General features: G+C 46.7%; 1 protein-coding gene across 3 annotated transcripts in view; it reads left to right on the forward strand.

Annotated features, from left to right (window-relative positions):
- LOC137355621 (adhesion G protein-coupled receptor E3-like) overlaps positions 1–21911 on the forward strand; it is a 57490-nt gene that overhangs the window by 16398 nt on the left and 19181 nt on the right. For 2 of the 3 annotated variants that reach the window (XM_068020971.1, XM_068020972.1), the window contains 5 exons: positions 46–162; positions 7144–7343; positions 9754–9924; positions 11323–11517; positions 17396–17631. In XM_068020971.1, coding sequence (XP_067877072.1) covers positions 46–162; positions 7144–7343; positions 9754–9924; positions 11323–11517; positions 17396–17631 — 919 coding nt within the window. The remainder of the gene's footprint in view (positions 1–45; positions 163–7143; positions 7344–9753; positions 9925–11322; positions 11518–17395; positions 17632–21911) is intronic. The other variant, XM_068020973.1, reaches the window with a different exon arrangement.

Genomic DNA, 21911 nt, shown 5'->3' on the forward strand with positions numbered 1-21911 from the left:
AGATCGCCTTTAACAGACAATTCCTATTTCTTTTCACGTTTTCAGATGTTGAAGTACGGGTTCATCGGGGAAACATTTCAGAGAATGAAAGACTAACATTAAACGTGAGGGGCAATAAAATGGAGCTTTACTGGAGAACAGCCACTGGAGGAAACCATTCAGGTAACACCAGCTATTGTTACAACAACAACTTGCATTTATGTCGGCCCTTTTTAATGAAGGTGCTTCACAGGGGCATAAAAAAAATTGCGGCCCAGCCACAGAAGGAGATATGAAGTCGGGTGAACAAAGGGTTGGTCATAGAGGATATGTCTTTCTATTTCTCTCCCTATTCTCTTTCTTCTTTCTCTTTTCTCTCCCTCTCCTTCTCTTCCTTTGTGGCTGCTTAGGAAGCAGAGCTGTTAAGTGAGCAATTGTAAAAGGGTGGAAGAATTTAGACTAAGAAATGGTATTCCCCTCTGCCAGGTGTATTTGTCAGAGTTTAGTCCATTCTACTTCTCGCCATTTGGTAGTACAGAACTTGAGTATTGCTGAAAATAGAGACATTTTGTCGAAGCTTTTCATCTTGCACTCATCAGGACAATTCGCAAGAATAGCCAATGTAAGGGAAAGCAACAAATTTATACTGTAGGAGAAGAGAGTACTGATTGGTTGGCAAGTGGACTCTGGTAGAGGCGATGCCTTCTCATACAGTATGAAGTTGTTATCAATTTGTTGCTTTCCCTTTCATTGGTATTGTCCTGATGGGTGCAAGATGAAAAGCTTTGACAAAATGTCTCTGTTTTCAGCAATATCCATTCTACTTCCTTGTTGCAGATGTAGCCAATTGAGTTGCTGTCTGTAGTTCATTCTAATAATGACTTTTTTTTCCCATTGTACTATGTCTGCATGATCCATGATTAAAATACGTTGGCACAAGAGTGTCTAAGACGTTTCTCTACAAGGGTCTCTCGAGTTTGCACCTTGAGCCTCAAGGGTCACAGACACAATTTAAAGCAATGTTCACTTATTATGCAGATACTAACAGATTTGGGTGTTCCGATTTAGATCCTACATCAGAACACGATGATAAAAGCAAAATACTGCGGATGCTGGAAATCTGAAACAAAAACAAGAAATGCTGGAATCACTCAGCAGGTCTGGCAGCGTCTGTGGAAAGAGAAGCAGAGTTAACGTTTCAGGTCAGTGACCCTTCTTCGGAACTGACAAATATTAGAAAAGTCACAGATTATAAACAAGTGAGGTGGGGGTGGGGCAAGAGATAACAAAGGAGAAGGTGCAGATTGGACCAGGCCACATAGCTGACCAAAAGGTCACGGAGCAAAGGCAAACAATATGTTAATGGTGTGTTGAAAGACAAAGCATTAGTACAGATTAGGTGTGAATACACTGAATATTGAACAGCAGCAAGTGCAAACCTGAAGAAAAACAACCTGAAAAAAACAGTGGGTAAGCAAACTGAACAAACTAAGATGAAATGAAATAAATGCAAAAAAAGATTGTAAAAAATGTAAAAAGAAATGTAAAAAAAAAGGAAGAAAAAATAACTAAAAATGAAAGTAAAATGAGGGGCTATCATGCTCTGAAATTATTGAACTCAATGTTCAGTCCGGCAGGCTGTAGTGTGCCTAATCGGTAGATGAGACGCTGTTTCTCGAGCTTGCGTTGATGTTCACTGGAACACTGCAGCAATCCCAGGACAGAGATGTGAGCATGAGAGCAGGGGGGAGTGTTGAAATGGCACGCAACCGGAAGCTCAGGGTCCTGCTTGCGGACTGAGCGGAGATGTTCCGCAAAGCGGTCACCCAGTCTGCGCTTGGTCTCCCCACCACCTCGTCCCTGTCCCAGGGCACCTTCCCCTGCAATCGCAGGAGGTGTAATACCTGCCCATTTACCTCCTCTCTCCTCACTATCCCAGGCCCCAAACACTCCTTTCAGGTGAAGCAGCGATTTACTTGTACTTCTTTCAATGTAGTATACTGTATTCTGCAGCGCACTGTCGGCAATGCTGCATGCCTTTATTTAAACCGCTGCAAAAAAAAAAACCCTTAGCAACTGTAATCACCTCTAAGTCTGCCAAATGATGCTTCACCTCCCGAATGACGTGGATGAGCTTTCCGGACGTCGATGGTGGGCACTGAGGAAATGGCTTATTACCTGCACCAGCTTCCCCCCCCCCCCCTCCCCCCCCCCTTTACCCCCCTTCCACCCCCCACCGTCCCCTTCCCTGCTCCACCCTCTCAGCTCACCCCCTCACATATGAACAACTCCATAACATCATTAGTAGCATCCCCAACACCGAACACCTATTCCTGCTGGGGGACTTTAATGCCAGGGTTGGGGCCGACCATGACTCATGGCCCTCCTGCCTTGGGCGCTATGGCGTTGGAAGGATGAATGAGAACAGGCAGAGACTGCTTGAGTTGTGTACCTATCATAACCTCTGCATCACCAACTCGTTCTTTCACACTAAACCCTGTCACCAGGTTTCATGGAGGCACCCAAGATCGCGTCGTTGGCACCAGCTAGACCTCATTGTCACAAGGCGAGACGCCTTAAACAGTGTTCAAATCACACGCAGCTTCCACAGTGCGGACTGCGACACCGATCACTCCCTGGTGTGCAGCAAGGTTAGACTCAAACCAAAGAAGTTGCATCATTCCAAGCAGAAGGGCCACCCGCGCATCAACACGAGCAGAATTTCTCACCCACAGCTGTTACAAAAATTTCTAAATTCACTTGTAACAGCCCTTCAAAACACTCCCACAGGGGATGCTGAGACCAAGTGGGCCCACATCAGAGACGCCATCTATGAGTCAGCTTTGACCACCTACGGCAAAAGTGCGAAGAGAAATGCAGACTGGTTTCAATCTCATAATGAAGAGCTGGAACCTGTCATAGCCGCTAAGCGCATTGCACTGTTGAACTACAAGAAAGCCCCCAGCGATTTAACATCCGCAGCACTTAAAGCAGCCAGAAGTACTGCACAAAGAACAGCTAGGCGTTGCGCAAACGACTACTGGCAACACCTATGCAGTCATATTCAGCTGGCCTCAGACACCGGAAACATCAGAGGAATGTATGATGGCATGAAGAGAGCTCTTGGGCCAACCATCAAGAAGATCGCCCCCCTCAAATCTAAATCGGGGGACATAATCACTGACCAACGCAAACAGATGGACCGCTGGGTTGAGCACTACCTAGAACTGTACTCCAGGGAGAATGCTGTCACTGAGACTGCCCTCAATGCAGCCCAGCCTCTACCAGTCATGGATGAGCTGGACATACAGCCAACCAAATCGGAACTCAGTGATGCCATTGATTCTCTAGCCAGCGGAAAAGCCCCTGGGAAGGACGGCATTACCCCTGAAATAATCAAGAGTGCCAAGCCTGCTATACTCTCAGCACTACATGAACTGCTATGCCTGTGCTGGGACGAGGGAGCAGTACCCCAGGACATGCGCGATGCCAACATCATCACCCTCTATAAAAACAAAGGTGACCGGGGTGACTGCAACAACTACCGTGGAATCTCCCTGCTCAGCATAATGGGGAAAGTCTTTGCTCGAGTCGCTCTGAACAGGCTCCAGAAGCTGGCCGAGCGCGTCTACCATGAGGCACAGTGTGGCTTTCGTGCAGAGAGATCGACCATCGACATGCTGTTCTCCCTTCGTCAGATACAGGAGAAATGCCGTGAACAACAGATGGCCCTCTACATTGCTTTCATTGATCTCACCAAAGCCTTTGACCTCGTCAGCAGACGTGGTCTCTTCAGACTACTAGAAAAGATCAGATGTCCACCAAAGCTACTAAGTATCATCACCTCATTCCATGACAATATGAAAGGCACAATTCAACATGGTGGCTCCTCATCAGAGCCCTTTCCTATCCTGAGTGGTGTGAAACAGGGCTGTGTTCTCGCACCCACACTTTTTGGGATTTTCTTCTCCCTGCTGCTTTCACATGCGTTCAAATCCTCTGAAGAAGGAATTTTCCTCCACACAAGATCAGGGGGCAGGTTGTTCAACCTTGCCCGTCTAAGAGCGAAGTCCAAAGTACGGAAAGTCCTCATCAGAGAACTCCTCTTTGCTGACGATGCTGCTTTAACATCTCACACTGAAGAGTGCCTGCAGAGTCTCATCGACAGGTTTGCGGCTGCCTGCAATGAATTTGGCCTAGCCATCAGCCTCAAGAAAACGAACATCATGGGGCAGGACGTCAGAAATGCTCCATCCATCAATATTGGCGACCACGCTCTGGAAGTGGTTCAAGAGTTCACCTACCTAGGCTCAACTATCACCAGTAACCTGTCTCTAGATGCAGAAATCAACAAGCGCATGGGTAAGGCTTCCACTGCTATGTCCAGACTGGCCAAGAGAGTGTGGGAAAACGGCGCACTGACACGGAACACAAAAGTCCGAGTGTATCAGGCCTGTGTCCTCAGTACCTTGCTCTGCGGCAGCGAGGCCTGGACAACGTATGCCAGCCAAGAGCGACGTCTCAATTCATTCCATCTTCGCTGCCTTCGGAGAATACTTGGCATCAGGTGGCAGGACTATATCTCCAACACAGAAGTCCTTGAAGCGGCCAACACCCCCAGCTTATACACACTACTGAGTCAGCGGCGCTTGAGATGGCTTGGCCATGTGAGCCGCATGGAAGATGGCAGGATCCCCAAAGACACATTGTACAGCGAGCTCGCCACTGGTATCAGACCCACCGGCCGTCCATGTCTCCGCTATAAAGACGTCTGCAAGCGTGACATGAAATCGTGTGACATTGATCACAAGTCGTGGGAGTCAGTTGCCAGCATTCGCCAGAGCTGGCAGGCAGCCATAAAGACAGGGCTAAATTGTGGCGAGTCGAAGAGACTTAGTAGTTGGCAGGAAAAAAGACAGAGGCGCAAGGGGAGAGCCAACTGTGTAACAGCCCCGACAAACAAATTTCTCTGCAGCACCTGTGGAAGAGTCTGTCACTCCAGAATTGGCCTTTATAGCCACTCCAGGCGCTGCTTCACAAACCACTGATCACCTCCAGGCGCGTATCCATTGTCTCTCGAGATAAGGAGGCCCAAAAGAAAGAAAAGAAAGAACTGTATTCGCTGCTCACAGTGTGGTCTCCTCTATATTGGGGAGACCAAGCGCAGACTGGGTGACCGCTTTGCGGAACATCTCCGCTCAGTCCGCAAGCAGGACCCTGAGCTTCCGGTTGCTTGCCATTTCAACACTCCCCCCTGCTCTCATGCTCACATCTCTGTCCTGGGATTGCTGCAGTGTTCCAGTGAACATCAACGCAAGCTCGAGGAACAGCATCTCATCTACCGATTAGGCACACTACAGCCTGCCGGACTGAACATTGAGTTCAATAATTTCAGAGCATGACAGCCCCTCATTTTACTTTCATTTTTAGTTATTTTTTCTTCCTTTTTTTTACATTTCTTTTTACATTTTTTACAATCTTTTTTTGCATTTATTTCATTTCATCTTAGTTTGTTCAGTTTGCTTACCCACTGTTTTTTTCAGGTTGTTTTTCTTCAGGTTTGCACTTGCTGCTGTTCAATATTCAGTGTATTCACACCTATTCTGTACTAATGCTTTGTCTTTCAACACACCATTAACATATTGTTTGCCTTTGCTCCGTGACCTTTTGGTCAGCTATGTGGCCTGGTCCAATCTGCACCTTCTCCTTTGTTATCTCTTGCCCCACCCCCACCTCACTTGTTTATAATCTGTGACTTTTCTAATATTTGTCAGTTCCGAAGAAGGGTCACTGACCCGAAACGTTAACTCTGCTTCTCTTTCCACAGACGCTGCCGGACCTGCTGAGTGATTCCAGCATTTCTTGTTTTTGTATCAGAACACGATGGACAGGAATAGACCTACTGGTCCATCAAGCTTGCCCGACACTCATGATGGCTGGAGCAACATCCTTCCTTCTCCCCAGCAGACACGTAATCTCCTGGGAGAGGCAAATGCCAGGGTCAATCATGAAAATATAGTCTGGAAAATTCCTCTCAGGCCCTCTCAGGCTATCAAAACGAATCCAGGAGATCACATGTACCAAGAGCTATCTACAGCTCCTCATCTTTCTATTAGGCAATTCACAGTCTTCTGGTCTTAACATTGAGTTTAACAAGTTTAGATCTTAACCACCATTCCCAATTTCTCTTGGATAATCTGTAACCATTTTCAGCTCCTCTGGACACATTCTTTGTTTCTTTATTTGTCCCATCACCATCCCCTTTTGTCTTGCACCATCATCTATCATTTAAACTCTCCTCTACCCTATTGTTCTACCCCTCCCCATCCTTCGTCCCTGACTCTGTACTTAATTAAAAACTATTAAATATCAAACTTCCAGTTCTGGTGAAAGGTCATCAACCTTAATTTTGAGGTAATTTTATTTCCCCAACAATGAGTAGGTTTGGGTTAGCAGAGAAGTTAAACATTGAAAAATTTAGAACCTGACCCCAAACCACCCACTTCTAGTTTTATCAGGGGGGCATCATCAGTGAAAGATTTTAAGGAGCTGTGAGCCTCCACTTGAACAGGGGTTTTTTTTACCCATTTCAGCCTTGTTCCCTGTGCCTCGGGAAACCAGGCAGGTAAATGGAGCACAAAGTGCTGGATCCATCAGGCAAGTGCCTTTACAGCACTGCTTGTGGGCCAGGAGGAGTATGAGCCTTTTCTCCAGGCCCAATAAACTTAACTCTGTGCCCGCCCACCGCCAGCAATCACTGACTTCCCAATCAAACCCCATCTCCATGCTCTCCCCTCCCTGAGATCTCTTCCCAACCCCTCCCGCCAACATGGCCTGCCTCTCCCTCCTTCCCCGCTCTTTGATCCCTATCTGTGGCCTTGTCCGCAGGACTTTCCACTGGATGGGCAGGAAACGTGGTGAAAAAATGTAAAAGATGTCCTGCAGTTAATTTCTGGGGAAGCCCATACTTCCAGATTTCCCATGCAGAATTGCTCTCCCCTGCACCCTGCTGTAAATATTGGGTGTGTTAACTCTGTTTCTCTCTCCACAGATGCTGCCCGACCTGCTGAGACTTCTAGCATCTGCCCTATTTTTGCTCTTGTCAACATGTTGGATCAGGTGTTCAGCATAGTTCTGATACGTATTACCTTTTCTTCCAACCAGGTGTTGCTGCTATTGGTTTTATTGCCTACAGTAACATGGACTCCATTTTGGACGGGGATTTTGTTGATGAGGGAAATGGGAAACGGAAGAAGATGGGTGAAGGTTATCAGCTGAACTCCGATGTGGTGACGGTCACGATGGGAACTGGGCACAGCACCGAGTTGCATGAACCCATCAACTTCACCTTGAAGCACAAAGAGGTTCATTCTTTATAGTAGCTATTCGTTTTTATCTGTTAAGTTTCTGTTAGGAGGCTGCAACTGTCAGTTTCAGTTTCATTTCCAGTCAAATGAAAACCAAAGATATGGACACAGAATCGAATGTTACAGCACAGAAGGAGGCCATTCGGCCCATTGTGCCTGTGCCAGCTCTTTGAAACAGCAATCCAGATAGCCTCACTCCCCTTCTCATTCCCCTTAGCCCTGATTTTATTTTTCCCCTTTCAAGTAATTATCCAATTCTCTTTTGAAAGTTGCTATTGAATCTGTTTCCACCGCCCTTTCAGGCAGCACGTTCCAGATCACAACAATTTAACAAAAACAAGATTCCTCATCTCACCTCTGGTTCATTTGCCAATCGCCTTAAATAGAATTATGGAATGGTTACACAACAGAAGGAGGCCATTCAGCCCATCCTTTCCGTGCCGGTTCTCTGCAAGAGCAACTCAGCTAGTCCCAATTTCCCGCAAATTATTTCTCTTCAGGTGCTTATCCAATTCTCTTCCGAAAATCCCAATTGAATCTGCCTCCACCACACTCTCAGGCAGCGCATTCCAGATCCTAACCACTCGCTGCGTAAGAAAGTTTTTCCTCATGTCACCATCGGTTCTTTTGCCTTAAATCTGTCTCCTCTGGTTACTGATCCTTCTGCCAAGGGAAACAGTTGTTCCTTATTTACTCTATTAAAACCCTTCATGATTTTGAACACCTCTATCAAATCTCCACATAACTGAAGTCCTTCCATCCTCCAGCCATTCTAGTCAATCTACTCTGCACCCTCTCTAAGGCCTGAACACCCTTTCCAAAGAGTGATACCCCGAACTGAACACAATACTTCAACTACCAGTGTTTTAGAAAGGTATAACGTAACTTCCTTGTTTTTGTATTCTATGCTTCGATTAATGAGGTCAAAGGTCCCATATAATTTTTTAACACCATTTTCACCTTCAAAGATTCATGTATATACACCCTCAGGATTCTCTGTGTATGTACACCTCCAGGTCTCACTGTTCGAGCACCCACTTTAAAATTGAACCATTTAGTTTAAATTGCCTCTCTTCATTCTTCTGACCAAAATGTATCACTTCATACTTAAAAACTCTTAAATTGCGTGATCTGCAAACTATGAAATTATGCCTTGTACACCCATATTCAGGTCATTAATATCTATCAAAAGGAGCATGGGTCTTAATACTAGCTGCGAAGGAACATCACTGTATACCTCCCTCCCATCTGAAAAACAGGTATTCACCACTACTCTCTGCTTTCTGTCACTTGGCTACTTTCATACCCTCGCTGCAAAGCCACAAAGCTATTAGATTATTTATACCTCTGCTGAATACCTTTGTTAGATGGTTGCATTGATCCCCATAGGTCTTGTAGCTGTGAGAAGATAGACTACATTGCTGATGGTGTCAGCAATTCCAGAAGTCCAGCCAGGGTGGACAACCCTTCCCAGAACATTGTTGAGGATTATGGTCAAGTGGGAACTAAAGTAGTGGCCATCCGTAACTGCCTCCAGTCGAACGATATTGAGTGACAGCTCAGTCAAGGCGAAGCCCTGACAAAGTGTAGGGAGTGATTTCTGTTAAAACTGGAGTTATGGAAACTAGTCGAATGAAGTGGTGTGGAAAACGGCCGGTTCTCAGGTCGGCAAAGTGAAGGAAAGCTGGATAACTAGAATAGAGACTTCACAATTTGATCAGCCATTCTCCTTGAACTAACATGAGAATTCTCCCGTAACTCCTATTATCGGAAGTGTTCCCTTAAGTATATGTCCAATTATTATTGATAATGGTTATCAATGTATGCTTAATCCCTATGACAACCAATAAATGTCTTTGATCCTAATTACCTTGGGCTACTTCTAAACTAGAGTGAGAACCCCCCCCCCCCCCCATTCAGTAACCCCCTTACCATTAGCCGATCTCGGCTGAAGAGTTTGTATAATTTGCCTCAGTGCCCCTGGACTTGGATGCAGCTCTGACCACCATTCTTATTGTGTGTGTGGACAGCAGCTAAGGTCAGGTTCAGCTGTGATGGCATCCAAGGTCGAATAGGCAGGCTACCACTCATTGCCTAGGTCACCTGTGAAAAGTAGTCACTTCTAGGAGGGAACGAAAGCCCTTAGAACTGAGTCAAACTCTTGTTCTGAGGATGATGGAAAGCTGGGGACAAAATCCGAACTCCAGTGCTTTTTAAATAAATGAACACATCTTTCAAATTTCAAAAAGTATTATATTCTTGTAAATATGAATCTGTTTTTAAATTATTTTTCTAAGTGGTTGTATTGGATGTGCAATAGCTTAAAGCACCATTTTCTAAATGTGACAGATTATAATGGCAACTAATAGAACAAGCAAGATAACATCTGTTTGTTTGTTTGACACAGGAAATAAATTCCAACAAAATTCCAGTTTGTGTCTATTGGGAAAATGCTAAGGAAAGAAGCTTCTGGTCTCCCAGTGGCTGCAAGATTATCACCTTCACTGGAGACCACACAACATGTGGATGCTTGCGCCTGGCTAACTTCGCAATTCTAATGGCCCCTTTTGAAATGGAGGTAACATACGTCCCTACACAGACTGGATAAGAAATATCACTGTCAAAGTCCAGATAGTTCATACTATCACCATCCCTTCATAGGCCTCGCCCCTCCCTATCTCTGTGACCTCTTTCAGCCCTACAACACTCCAAGATCTCTGCGTTCCTCCAATTCTGGCCTCCTGTGTATCCCCCACCAATGGCAGCCATACGTTCAACCGTTTAGGCCCTCAGCTCTGGAATTCCAACCCTAAATCTGTCTCTCCCCCTTAAAACCTACCTTTTTAACTAAGTTATTCATCACCTCTTCCAATATATCCTTTTGTGGATCAGTGTCATCATGCTCCTGTGAACGCCTTTTGGCCTTTTACTATGTTAAAGGTGCTATATAAATGCAATCTTTTCTTGTTGTTGAGTATCCATGTTTCCAGCTGTGTGATTGCCCTGATAATGTCCCAAAGCCGAGGATTGGGGTAGTTTCGACAACGGGATGACCGACCCTCCCCTCCTTATGGTGCTAATGGGGCTCCTGCCCGTGTAGCTACCTGAATTCTCGGGGACCTGCAGGCCAGACTGGCAAATGTGATCACCAGACGTTCAATTGATCACCGCCCTCTTGGTGTTTTTCCAATATTCCGATGGCAATTTGATGTTTCTTAGATTTGCTTTCTAAATGCATACAACATTGTAAGGCCCATATACTGGTTTACCTCCTGCATGATCAGTGGAACTGTTGAGATTCCTTGGGAATTCAGCCTCATGCTTGTCCCATCTCCAAAAGTGGAATCAAACTGGTGGGGAGGATAGATGAAGTGCTCGCCCCTCTCTCCTCCGTCCTGTCAGAATTTCTGATAAAGACTTCCATTAATATAATTAAAATATAATTCTTTTTATATATATATATATAAAACAACCAATATAGTACTTTTGAGTGTTTTACAATGTTGTAATGTAGGAAGTGTAGCAGCCAATTTGCATGCAGCAAGGTCTCAAAAACAACCGTGTGTTAATCACAGGAATTTTACTGATGTCGGTTGAGGGATCAGTATTGACCAGAACACTGGGAGAACTCCACCACTTGAAGTAGTGAAATGGGATCTTTAACATGAGAGGGCAGATGGAGCCTACTCCAATGCCTCACTTGATAAACAGCGCTGTCAACATTGCAGCACTCCCTCAGTACTGCGCTGAGAATGTCGCTCTAGATAATGTGCTTCAGTCTCTGGTGTGGGACTACAAACCCACGACCTTCAGAGGTGAGCCATGGCTGACACATGCCAGAAGGTCTCCGAGATGGGTCCTTTCCCAAATTCCTCCCTCTTCCTACATTGTTAAATCTGCACCATAAATGGTGTGGAATTTCTCGTTGAATACTCCGCTGGTGCAATGTCAGTACTGCTGTTGCTGTTTGTTGCAGGATGAATTTGCCCTTCACATAATCACTCTCATCGGAGCTAGTTTATCGCTCATCTGCCTCGGAATCTCCACCATCACGTTCGCTTTCTGCCGTTCGATCCAGAGTGAGACTCGGACCATTCACATGAACCTGTCTCTGAGCCTCTTCCTGGCACAGTTCCTGTTCATTACAGGCATTTCCAGGACAGGTAACAAGGTGAGGAATTCCACTTTTCAACCATCCATTAACCATTATTAATGGCAGATCAGCTCTCGATAATTTTGCTGGATGCTACACAGAGACCAGTAAAGCGATGTGAAATTAAAAGCCTATGGGATCCAAGGGAAAGTGGCAAGTTGGATCCAAGATTGGCTCAGTGGCAGGAAGCAAAGGGTAATGGTTGATGGATGTTTTTGTGACTGGAAGGCCGTTTCCAGTCAGATTCCACAGGGCTCAGCACAGGGTCCCTTGCTGTTCGCGGTATATATCAATGATTTAGACTTAAATGTGGGGGCATAATTTAAAAGTTTGCAGATGATATGAAAATTGGCTGTGTGGTTGATAGTGAGGAAGAAAGCTGTAGACTGCAGGAAGGTATCAATGGACTGGTCAGGTGGACAGAAAAGTGACAAATGGAATTCAATCCAGAGACGTGTGATGTAATGCGTTTGGGGAGGACAAACAAGACAAGGGAATATGCAATAAATTGTAGGATTTTGAAAAGTGTAGAGGAACTGAGGAACCTTGGTGCATATGTCTAAAGATCCCTGAAGGCAGCAGGACAGGTAGATAAGGTGGTCAAGAAGACATATCGGATACTTTCCTTCTTTGGCCAAGGCCTAGATTATAAGAGCAGGGAGGTTATGCTAGAACTGTATAAAACACTAGTTACACCGCAGCTATAGTACTGCGCACAGTTCTAGTCACCACATTACAGGAAGGAACTAATCACACTCAAGAGAGTAAAGAAGTGATTTACAAGGATGTTTCCAGGATTGGAGAATTTTAGCTATGAGAAAAGATTGGATAGGCTGGGGTTGTTTTCTTTGGAACAGAGCGTGCTAAGGGAGATTTAAATTGAGGTGCAGAAAATTATGAGGGGCCTAGATAGAGCGGATAGGAAAGACCTATTTCCTTTAGCAGAGAGGTCAATGACACGGAGGCATAGATTTAAAGTGATTGGTCGAAGGATTAGCGGGACGTTGAGGATTAATATTTTCACCCAGAGGGCGGTGGGGATCTGGAACTTACTGTCTGAAAGGGTGGTAGAGGCAGAAACCCTCATCACATTTAGAAAACATTTGGATAGGCACTTGAGGTGCTGTAACCTACAGGGCTACAGACCAAGATCTGAAAAGCTGGATAGCTCTTTTTCGGTCAGCACGGACATGATGGGTTGAATGGCCTCCTTCTGTGCCGTAAATTTTTCTATGTTTCTGTGTTTCTAAATCATCCGGAAGCATGTCAGATTCCATTTGTGTGATGACAACACTCAGCCCTACCTCACCATCACCTCCCCACTGCTTCTGTGCTGTCAGTCTGTTTGTCTGACAGGTGAATGGATTTGCCAGCAACCTTATTGTTATGCTCATAAAGTTCTGAGCTCATTTCTGCCCACGCTCTTAACTTTTTAGAGTTGTATGATGGCAGGGAAAATTAAGACAGCTTGCTAGATATTGGGCAATAGTAAGAAGGGTTGGCATTGCCTACCAGCTGCACATTAACTGAGAGAAACCCTATCCTCTGTATGAAACACTTTGAGTGCTCTATGCATTGGTCTCTGCCCCGTGGGTACAATGCATGATGGTAGAAGTGGATATTTTACAGTCTTTGTCTACCTGATTCCAGTGAGAAGGAAATGAAGTGTGGGCCCACTTGTAGAGAGAATGATTCACCCTCTTTCTACAAGTGACAAATGTGGCAAAGGTCAGCGTATGCTGCTTGGAAGGATCCAACTGCAAAGAAATTCAAGGCAGCACGAATAGCGAGTTAGAACAATAAAGCTACCAAAGGACTTCAAAAGCTTAAGCTCTGATTTGAAACCCCTCACTACATCTCATCCACACCCCCAACACCACCAGTGAGAACTGGGTGTGGAGATGGATAAAATATCGACACACAAGAAACTCACTGAGATTCAAAAGTTGAGCCTGATGATCTCAATCAGACCCTGATGTAATTTCAACTTTGCGCCTTGAGGTCCTGAAGTCGGTGCCCACTGCTAAGAAAACCTGACATCATAGGGAAAAGGCCCAGATTAGTGCCAAGCTCCACTGGGTCCCACAACTGAATCTTGCACCCTCTCCTGACCATGGTCCCTGTCAGCCAACCTTGATCCACATACATGATTGATGACGAGCTGCTGGTGAGAATTTGGAAGTCACCTCAACAACTCTATGCTCACTTCCCACATCAAAGTTGAGGCTCCGTAGAAAAAGTTGCCAGAAATCAGCAATGGCCGGGAGGATAAATTGTAACAATGAGCAAACATCAGGTCCTACACTGCACGAGGATCTGACGGTTTATTTAGAAAACTCTGCAAGCAAACCACAAGCAGATAATAACAGAATGTAACAGAAACAAACACGGTGGCCACTAACCAACGAAACCATGAACTAGGGCCACAACAAGAACCCAGAGTGCAAAAAGCTGCCCTGAGCAGAGCAAATAATAATCTCACTTCCCCTGACAACGAGGTGTGATAGAAAACCCGCACGTCAATTTGAACTATCAGTGACCTTGTTTTGGACTGTCCATAACTGCAAGGCTTTAAAGTCAAAGTGGCTTCATACAGATGTTCTTATACAAAGGTTTATTTTCTTCTGAAAAGGAAATTGAATTGGTGTAACCTTCCATCCATCGTCAAGTGATTGAACCGGAGATCATTTTGTCTTTAAGGTAACGCCTCATCATTGGCAGCCGTGCCTTCAGCTGCCTTGGTCCCAAGCTCTGGAATTCCCTCCCTAAACCTCTCTGCCTCTCTACCTCCCTCTCTACCTCCCTCTCTTCCTTTAAGGCACTCCTTAAAACCTCCCTCTTTGACCACGCTCTTGGTCATCGGTCATAATATCTCCTTATGTGGCTCGGTCTTTTTGTTTGATAGCACTCCTGTGAAGAGCTTCAGAATGTTCTACTACCTTAAAGGAGATATATAAATGCATGTTGCAGAATTGAATCAATGTATGAAGCAGAGGAAAGAACAGGGCTCTGGAAGAAAGCAGGGGAATTGGGATTAAATCTGGATTGCTCCAGCAAAGAGCTAGCACAGACACAATGGTCCAAATGGCCTCCTTCTCTAAGTTTCAATGACTCTATTCTACTGGAAGTACCCGGATTGTGCTCTGGCCTGGCAATATTGATATATTTGATTGCATGTGCTGAGTGGAAACTAATCAAATATTAAATATCTAGGGCTAAAATTCCTCTTGTCCCACCCCCACTTGACTGTGCATGGAGCAGGCAGAGTGCATCAGAACTGTGCCTCTCCTGGATAGACACACCCAGTGCCTTACTGAGGGAGTACTGCACTATCAGAGGTGCTGTCATTCGGATGGGACTTTAAAATGTGGCCCCATCTCCCCTCTCAGGTGGATGCAAAATGTCCCACTGTCCTAATTCAAAGAAGAGCAGGAGAGGTCTCCTGACTAATGTCACTAAAACCAATTATCCAGGTCTTGCTATGTGTGGGAGCTTGCTGTGCGCAAGTTGGCTGCTGCATTTCCTACAACAGTGATGATGCTTCAACCATGCTGCAAAGCGCTTTGAGACGTCCTGAGGTCGTGACAGGCACTACATAAATGCAAATTCTTTCTTTGCTCCAGAACTCAGAGGGGACTCGAGCTGCGGGCTTGGTTGATGGCCTGGAGTCTGCTGGCTGCTATTTCTGGAGAGGTCAAATAAAACTTGCTCTGAGTTGTATTCAAGTTACCAGACCTCTGAGACCGCACCCCTCCACCACCACAATCAGGGACCACTGCCCAGTTTTCTGGAAGTAGGTTCCATTTGTTGCACTCTGAGGTAAATGAGGCAGCAGGGACCACAAACATCCACACCCACTTCATAAACAGGCTAAGGTTGGGCCTGCTCAGTGCCATCCATTCAGGAACTGGACAGTGTAATGGACTGGAGACTGAGAAATGAATAGTGCGTCGAGGGAATTCAGAGCTAACAGGGGTTTATTTTAGCTCTGGGTAATGGTGTCAAATGAATGATATTGAATAACTCACCCCCACACCCCATCCCAGCACCTCCCCCATTATATGCAATGGTCGATTTTGCTTTCCATAGAGGTCATAGCTGGAGGTATTGAGGATGGTGTATGTTGGGCAGCCAGTTCACTATCATAGAATTGCACAGAAATCTACAGCATAGGGACAGGCCATTCAGGCCAACAGATCTCTGCTGTGTTTACAATCCACACAAGCCTCCCCTCACTCTGTATCTCACTCTATTAACATACCCTTCTATCCCTTTATCCGTCACGTACTTATCCAGCTTTCCTTTGAAGGAATTTATGCTATTGGCCACAACTACTCCTTTTAGTAGCAAGTTCCACATTCTCACCCCTCTTTAAGTAAAAAAGCTTCGCCTGAATTCTCGATTGGTTTTATTAATGACCATCTTATGGCCCCTAGTTTTGGACTCTCTCACAAGTGGAAACATCTTCTCTACGTCTACCCTATCGAACTGCGTCATAATCTTAAAGACCTCTATCGGGTCACCCCTCGGCCTTCTCTTTTCTAGAGAAAAGAGCCCCTGCCTGTTCAAATATGAACAGAAACTGCTGGAAATACTCAGCAGGTCTGGCAGCATCTGTGGAGAAAGAAAGAGCATTAACTTTTCAGGTCTGTGACCTTTCATCAGAACTGGGAAAAGTTAGAAATGTGTTAGATTATGAGCAAATGAAGAGGGCGGAGAACGGGAAGAAGAACAAAAGGGAGGGTCCATAAGAGGGTGGAAGTCAGGCGAGATTAAATTACAACGGGTTACATAGTGCAAGGCCAAAGGGAATGGTAATGGGACAAGTAAAGAAACCAAAAGATTATCTAGCGGAGGTGTCAATGCCAGGATCATGAATAGCTGCCGTCCGAATGTAATGAAGAGCAAATAAGAGAGAAACAAGTGAGAAAAGAAACCAAAGCAACAAAGAAAAGGGAAACAAGATGGGCTCAAAGGTTACAATCTAAAATCATTGAGCCCAAAGTTGAGTCCAGAAGGCTGTAAAGTGCTCAGTCGACAGATGAGGTGCTGTTCCTCGAGTTTGCTTTGAGCTTCATTGGAACACTATAACAAGTCAAGGTCAGAGTGAGGGCAAGGTGGAGAATTGAAATGACAGGTGACTGGAAGCTCGGGTTTATGTTCTTGGACTTAATGGAGGTGTTCCGCAAAGCGGTCACCCACACTGCATTTGGTCTCCCCAGTGTAGAGGAGACCGCATTGTGAGCAGCGAGTACAGTATACTAAATTGAAAGAGGTTTGGGGCCTTGGACGGTGAGAAGGGCGGAAGTTAAAGGGCAGGTGTTGCATCTCCTGCACTTGCATGGAAATGTGCCTTGGGCAGGGGAGGGAGTGTTGGGGGTAACTGAGGAGTGGACCAGGGTGTCGTGGAGGGAACAGTCCCTTTGAAATGCTGAAAGGGGAGGGAAAGGTGTGTATGGTGATGACATCACACTGGAGGTGGCAAACATGGTGGAGGATGCTCTGTTGAATGACAGTGGCTGGTGGGGTGGAAGGTGAGGACAAGGGGAACCCTATTGTGGTTCTGGGAGGAAGGGGAAGGGGTGAGAGCACAAATGCGTGAAATAGATCAGACGCGGTTAAGGGCCCTGTCAACCACAGTGGGGGGGGGGGGGGGCGTGGGTGGGAATCCTCGGTTGAGGAACAAGGAAGACACATCAGAAGCACATTCATTTTTTCCTGATGGGTATAACCTCTCAATTCTGGCATCAATCAATATGTGCCATTGCCAACGGTTAAAATTACCCTCAACAAGTTTTTAAGCTCTGCAGACCATTCTCTGTCATTACTACGGAGATGGAATCATTCAAGACAGCAGGAATCAGTTTACACTTGGAATCGTGTTCTTTTCTTTCAGATTGTGTGCGGGATTATAGCTGGATTTTTGCACTACTTCTTTCTGGTGGCATTTGCCTGGATGTTTTTGGAAGGACTGCACCTTTTCCTCATCGTGAGAGACCTCCGGAAAGTGAAATGTTCCCGAATAATTGCGATCAGAAATATACATCTATACGCGATTGGTTACGTGCCACCTGCTGCTGTGCTGGGAATTTCTGCAGCCATCAACCTCAGTGGCTTTGGAACATCAAGACAGTGAGTAATATGAGCTTACAGCCTTGGGTCACACGTTTGATCCAATTAACAGTAGGGCCACTTGTAGCCTCAGCAGTCATCCCTCGCCCATTGCTCCCAGCAAATGGGAGGATTTGTAGAAAGACCAACCTTTCACGATAAGAATTTTGAAGTGGCGTCAATGTTGTAATGTAGGCAACATGACAGCACAGAGCAAGATCCCACAAAAAATGCGGCCATGACCAGAAGATCTGCTTTTCTATTGATGTTGGTTGAGAGATAAATGTTGGGCAGGACACCTGGGAGAGCTACACTGCTCTTCTTCAAAATGTGGGATTTTTTTTTACATCCATCTGAATGAGTTTACCATCTCACCTAAAAGACAGCACCTCCAATAGTGCAGCACTCCCTCTGCTCTGCACTAGAATACAGAGTCTAGCATTGTACAATCAAGCTGCTGGTGTGGGATTTGAACCCACAATCTTCTGATTCAGAAGAATATATACTGGCTGCTAAACTACAGGATGCAACCCCATTGCATCCTAACATAGGGATGATGGTGATTAGGGCTCGGAAGGAGGAGGGAATAGTGGATGGCAGATAACTGTGAGGGGTGTTCAGTCAGGGGAAAGAGAGAAGGAATTGACAATGAGAGTTGGGGAGATGGGATAGGGTTTCAGGAAAGAGAGAGGCTGGGAAATGATGATTGAGAGCTTGGGGTTGGGGGGGGGTGGCGGAAGAGAGAAGGAATAGGTAGGAAGATTGGGGGTTGAGCAGCGGGTTAGACTGAGGAGCGACGACTGGGATGAGGGAGACTGAGGAAGGAGATGAGGGTGGAACCCCGCATTTCGTGCAGAAATGAAAGAAACAGCAGCAGTAAGGTGGTGAATGGGAGAAGCATCGAGAGAGAAGGTGAATGAAACCTGAATACTTTACTGTGAATTAATAGTGAAGGGTCATTTCCACTGACAGGTAAGTGGAAAACAAAATAACGGAGATGAAGAATTCCAAGAGAGAAGGGAGGGTTGAGGGCTATTAAACCATGAATGCTTTGCCACAAGTGACTACTAAGGCAAAGAACAGAACATCATTTAAAAGGGAAGGGGATAAATATCGGCTGCGTTTGCTGACAACCCAACCACTAGGTGGCGCAGTACTTGCACACGCGCAAATTCAGGCTCTTAAACTGGAACGTCAGTGTCTGCGATGTTCAGGCAGCCGCCAGGATTAAAGATGGCGCTGCTCAATTTATCACAGGAAATGTTTATGGCTGGATCGTTCCATCAAACTAATCTTACATTAAGTTGGATGGAAGCTCAGTAATGTGCTACTATGTAGTTATTGGATACTAACTGTAATCCTTAGATCCATTTAATATTCCAGTAATCCTATTAAATACAAAAGGAATTTTATGATTGAATTTCCATTGGAAGACAATGATTTGGCACCCCTAGTGATGGAAAATAAAATCGGGCAGAGTATAATATGTGCTGCCAATTCGTTATTGTGATTTGTTTATATGACTGACCAGGACTGATTTCACCCGAACGCAGCTACTAGCTCCCGCCCCACTGGCTGCTCTCCCCACTCAGCAACTCACTTTCTCCCTCTCCTCCCCACTGGCTGCTTCCTTCCTCTCGGCCAATCGCTCCCATGTTTGATCAGTCTGCACACCCTGCCCGAAGAAGCAAAGCGGGCCGCAAGGGGTGACGGGGCTATGTAGGAGCGAGCAGCCGAGAGGAGGGAAGTGGCGTGGTTTAGAGCTAGCGGCTGGAGGGAGTGCCGGGAAGCGGGCAGCGAGCGGCAGGAGAGCATGTCGGCGCGAAGTGAGTAACAATCGGCCAGGGGAGTTGGGGGGGAGGGGGGTTGGCAGGAGCAGCGAGGTATGGTGCGAGCTGCTGAGGGGAGGAAGCATTGAGGCCTGGAGCGAGTCTCCGAGGGGGGAGAGCGGCCAGTGGGACGGGAGCGAGTGACAGGAATCGAGCACCAGTCTCAAAGTCTCCCATTCAGCCGCTTCCTCCAGCCGAGTGGGGGGGGGTGCTGTTACCCGATGACGCTTTATCGCACATGCGCGAAGATGGACCAGGCACGGATACGCGATGAGGTTGGCGCTGCGCAGTGACGTCATCCCGTGCATGCGCCACTTAGTCCTGGCAAGATGTAGCTGCGCATGTGCACACGTTGGCGTACTCTGATGACATCAGCGGGCCGCTGCGTCATCAGGAATCACTTTGATAGATATTTGAAAAGGAAGAATGTGGCAGGATTGGGGGAGACCAGAGAGAGTACCGGCACAGGCAGCAGGGCTGAACGTAAGGGTGTGGAGAACAGTGGTGCACGCCCCGGCCTTTCCATATCATATCCCCACCACCTTCAGGTAGTCTGACCTGACGGTGAAGGAGACAAAGGATCGGTCGGCCCAGTTCCCAAAGAACATGGCCTCGCTCTTGCCGTGGTTAACTTTGGCTCCCGAGGCCAGTTCGAACTGGTCGCAGATGCTCATCAGTCTGCAAACAGACAGCGGATCCGAGCAGAAGACGGCGACGTCATTCATGTACAGGGAGGTTTTAACCTGAGTGCCTCCACTGCCTGGGATTGTCACCCCTCTTATGCCCACATCCTTCCTAATAGACTCAGCAAAGGGTTCAATACAGCAAACAAACAAGACAGGGGAGAGAAGACAGCCCTGTCTGACTCCAGATTGGATCGGGAAACTTTCCGATTCCCACTCGTTGATTGAGATTGCGCTACTGATGTTTGTGTAGAGCAGTTGGATCCAATTGCAGATACCCTCCCCAAACCCCATTTTGGAAAGCACGTCCATCATGTCGGTGTGCGATATCCTGTCAAAAGCCTTCTCTTGGTCCAGGCTGATGATACAGGTGTCCACCCTCCTGTCCTGTGCATAGGTGATCGTATCTCTGAGTAGCACGAGACTATCGGAGATCTTCCTGCTGGGTACAGTACAGGTCTGATCAGGGTGGATCACCAACTCCAGAGCAGACTTGACTCAACTGGCTATGACCTTGGACAGAATCTTGTAGTCAACATCAAACAGTGAGATGGGCCGCCAATTTCTGATTTCTGCCCTCTCCCCCTTCCGCTTGTAGATGAGGGTGATGATGCCTTTCCTCATGGATTCCGACATGCTGCCGGCCAGGAGCATAGTCTCGTATACTTCCAGCAAGTCCAGGCCGACCCAGTCCCACAGGGCCGAATACAACTCAACCGGTAAGCCATCACTTCCAGGAGTTTTACTTGTCTCGAAGGACCTGACAGCCTTTGTCAGCTCGTCCAGAGTTAGCGGCTTGTCCAGTCCCTCCCTCATCCTGTCAACTAAGACCTCTGTGATAGATGACAGGAAGGACTGGGAGGTTCTGCTGTCTGTGGGCTTCATGTCGTACAGCCCAGCATAAAAGGATTTGCTGATCCTTAGTATGTCGGACCGGAAGATGATCTTGGAGGCCTCCGTGGCAAAGAACGAGGCCTGCTGGCCCTTCACCTCATGGGGATCCTCCTTGACCTCAACCTCCATTGACTGCAGCCAGAGCAGATTTGCATTCTTTTCTGGTGTTGGGACATTTCCCTCTGTCTCTCTCTCGCCCTCTGAACACCTTTGAAGATAAAGAACTTCTTGATGTTCTCCTTGATCACCTCCCACCAGTGAACTGGAGACTCAAAGAGGGGTTTCACGGTTCTCCAACCTTTGTAATCCCTTTTGAGTTCCTCAGTGTTCTCTGGGGTCAGCAGTGTAACATTGAGCTTCCATATCCCCCTGCCAACCCGCTGGTCGTCCTGTAAGTGACAGTCGGCCTGTAAGAGGCAATGGTCAGAAAGGAACACCGGCTTGACGTCGGTGGATCCGACCGTGACAGCACGGGACACAAACAGGAAGTCAATCCTGGAATGGGCAGACCTGTCTGGTCTTGAACAGGTGTATCTATGCTGCTCTCCGTCTGCAGGGTTGCTGATGACATCGTGCAGCTTGGCATCTTTTACTGTTTCCATTAGAATTCCAGACGTAGCGTCCAGTTTGCTGTCTTCTCTGCCGGATCGTCCAGCCGCATGGATGATGCAGTTGAAGTCACCGCCTAGGATGACCGGCCTGGACGTCGCCAGCAGCAGTGGGAACTGCTGGAAGACGGTCAGCCGCTCGCTGCATTGAACCGGGGCGTACACATTGATCAACCGGAGCGGAGCATTGTTGTACATTACATCTGCTACGAGGAGGCAACCGCCCACCACCTCCTTAACTTCAGAGATGATGAGGTTGCCTCCCCTCAGCAGAATACCCAGACTGG

Source organism: Heterodontus francisci, chromosome 43, assembly GCF_036365525.1.
Source record: "Heterodontus francisci isolate sHetFra1 chromosome 43, sHetFra1.hap1, whole genome shotgun sequence".
Taxonomy (NCBI): domain Eukaryota; kingdom Metazoa; phylum Chordata; class Chondrichthyes; order Heterodontiformes; family Heterodontidae; genus Heterodontus; species Heterodontus francisci.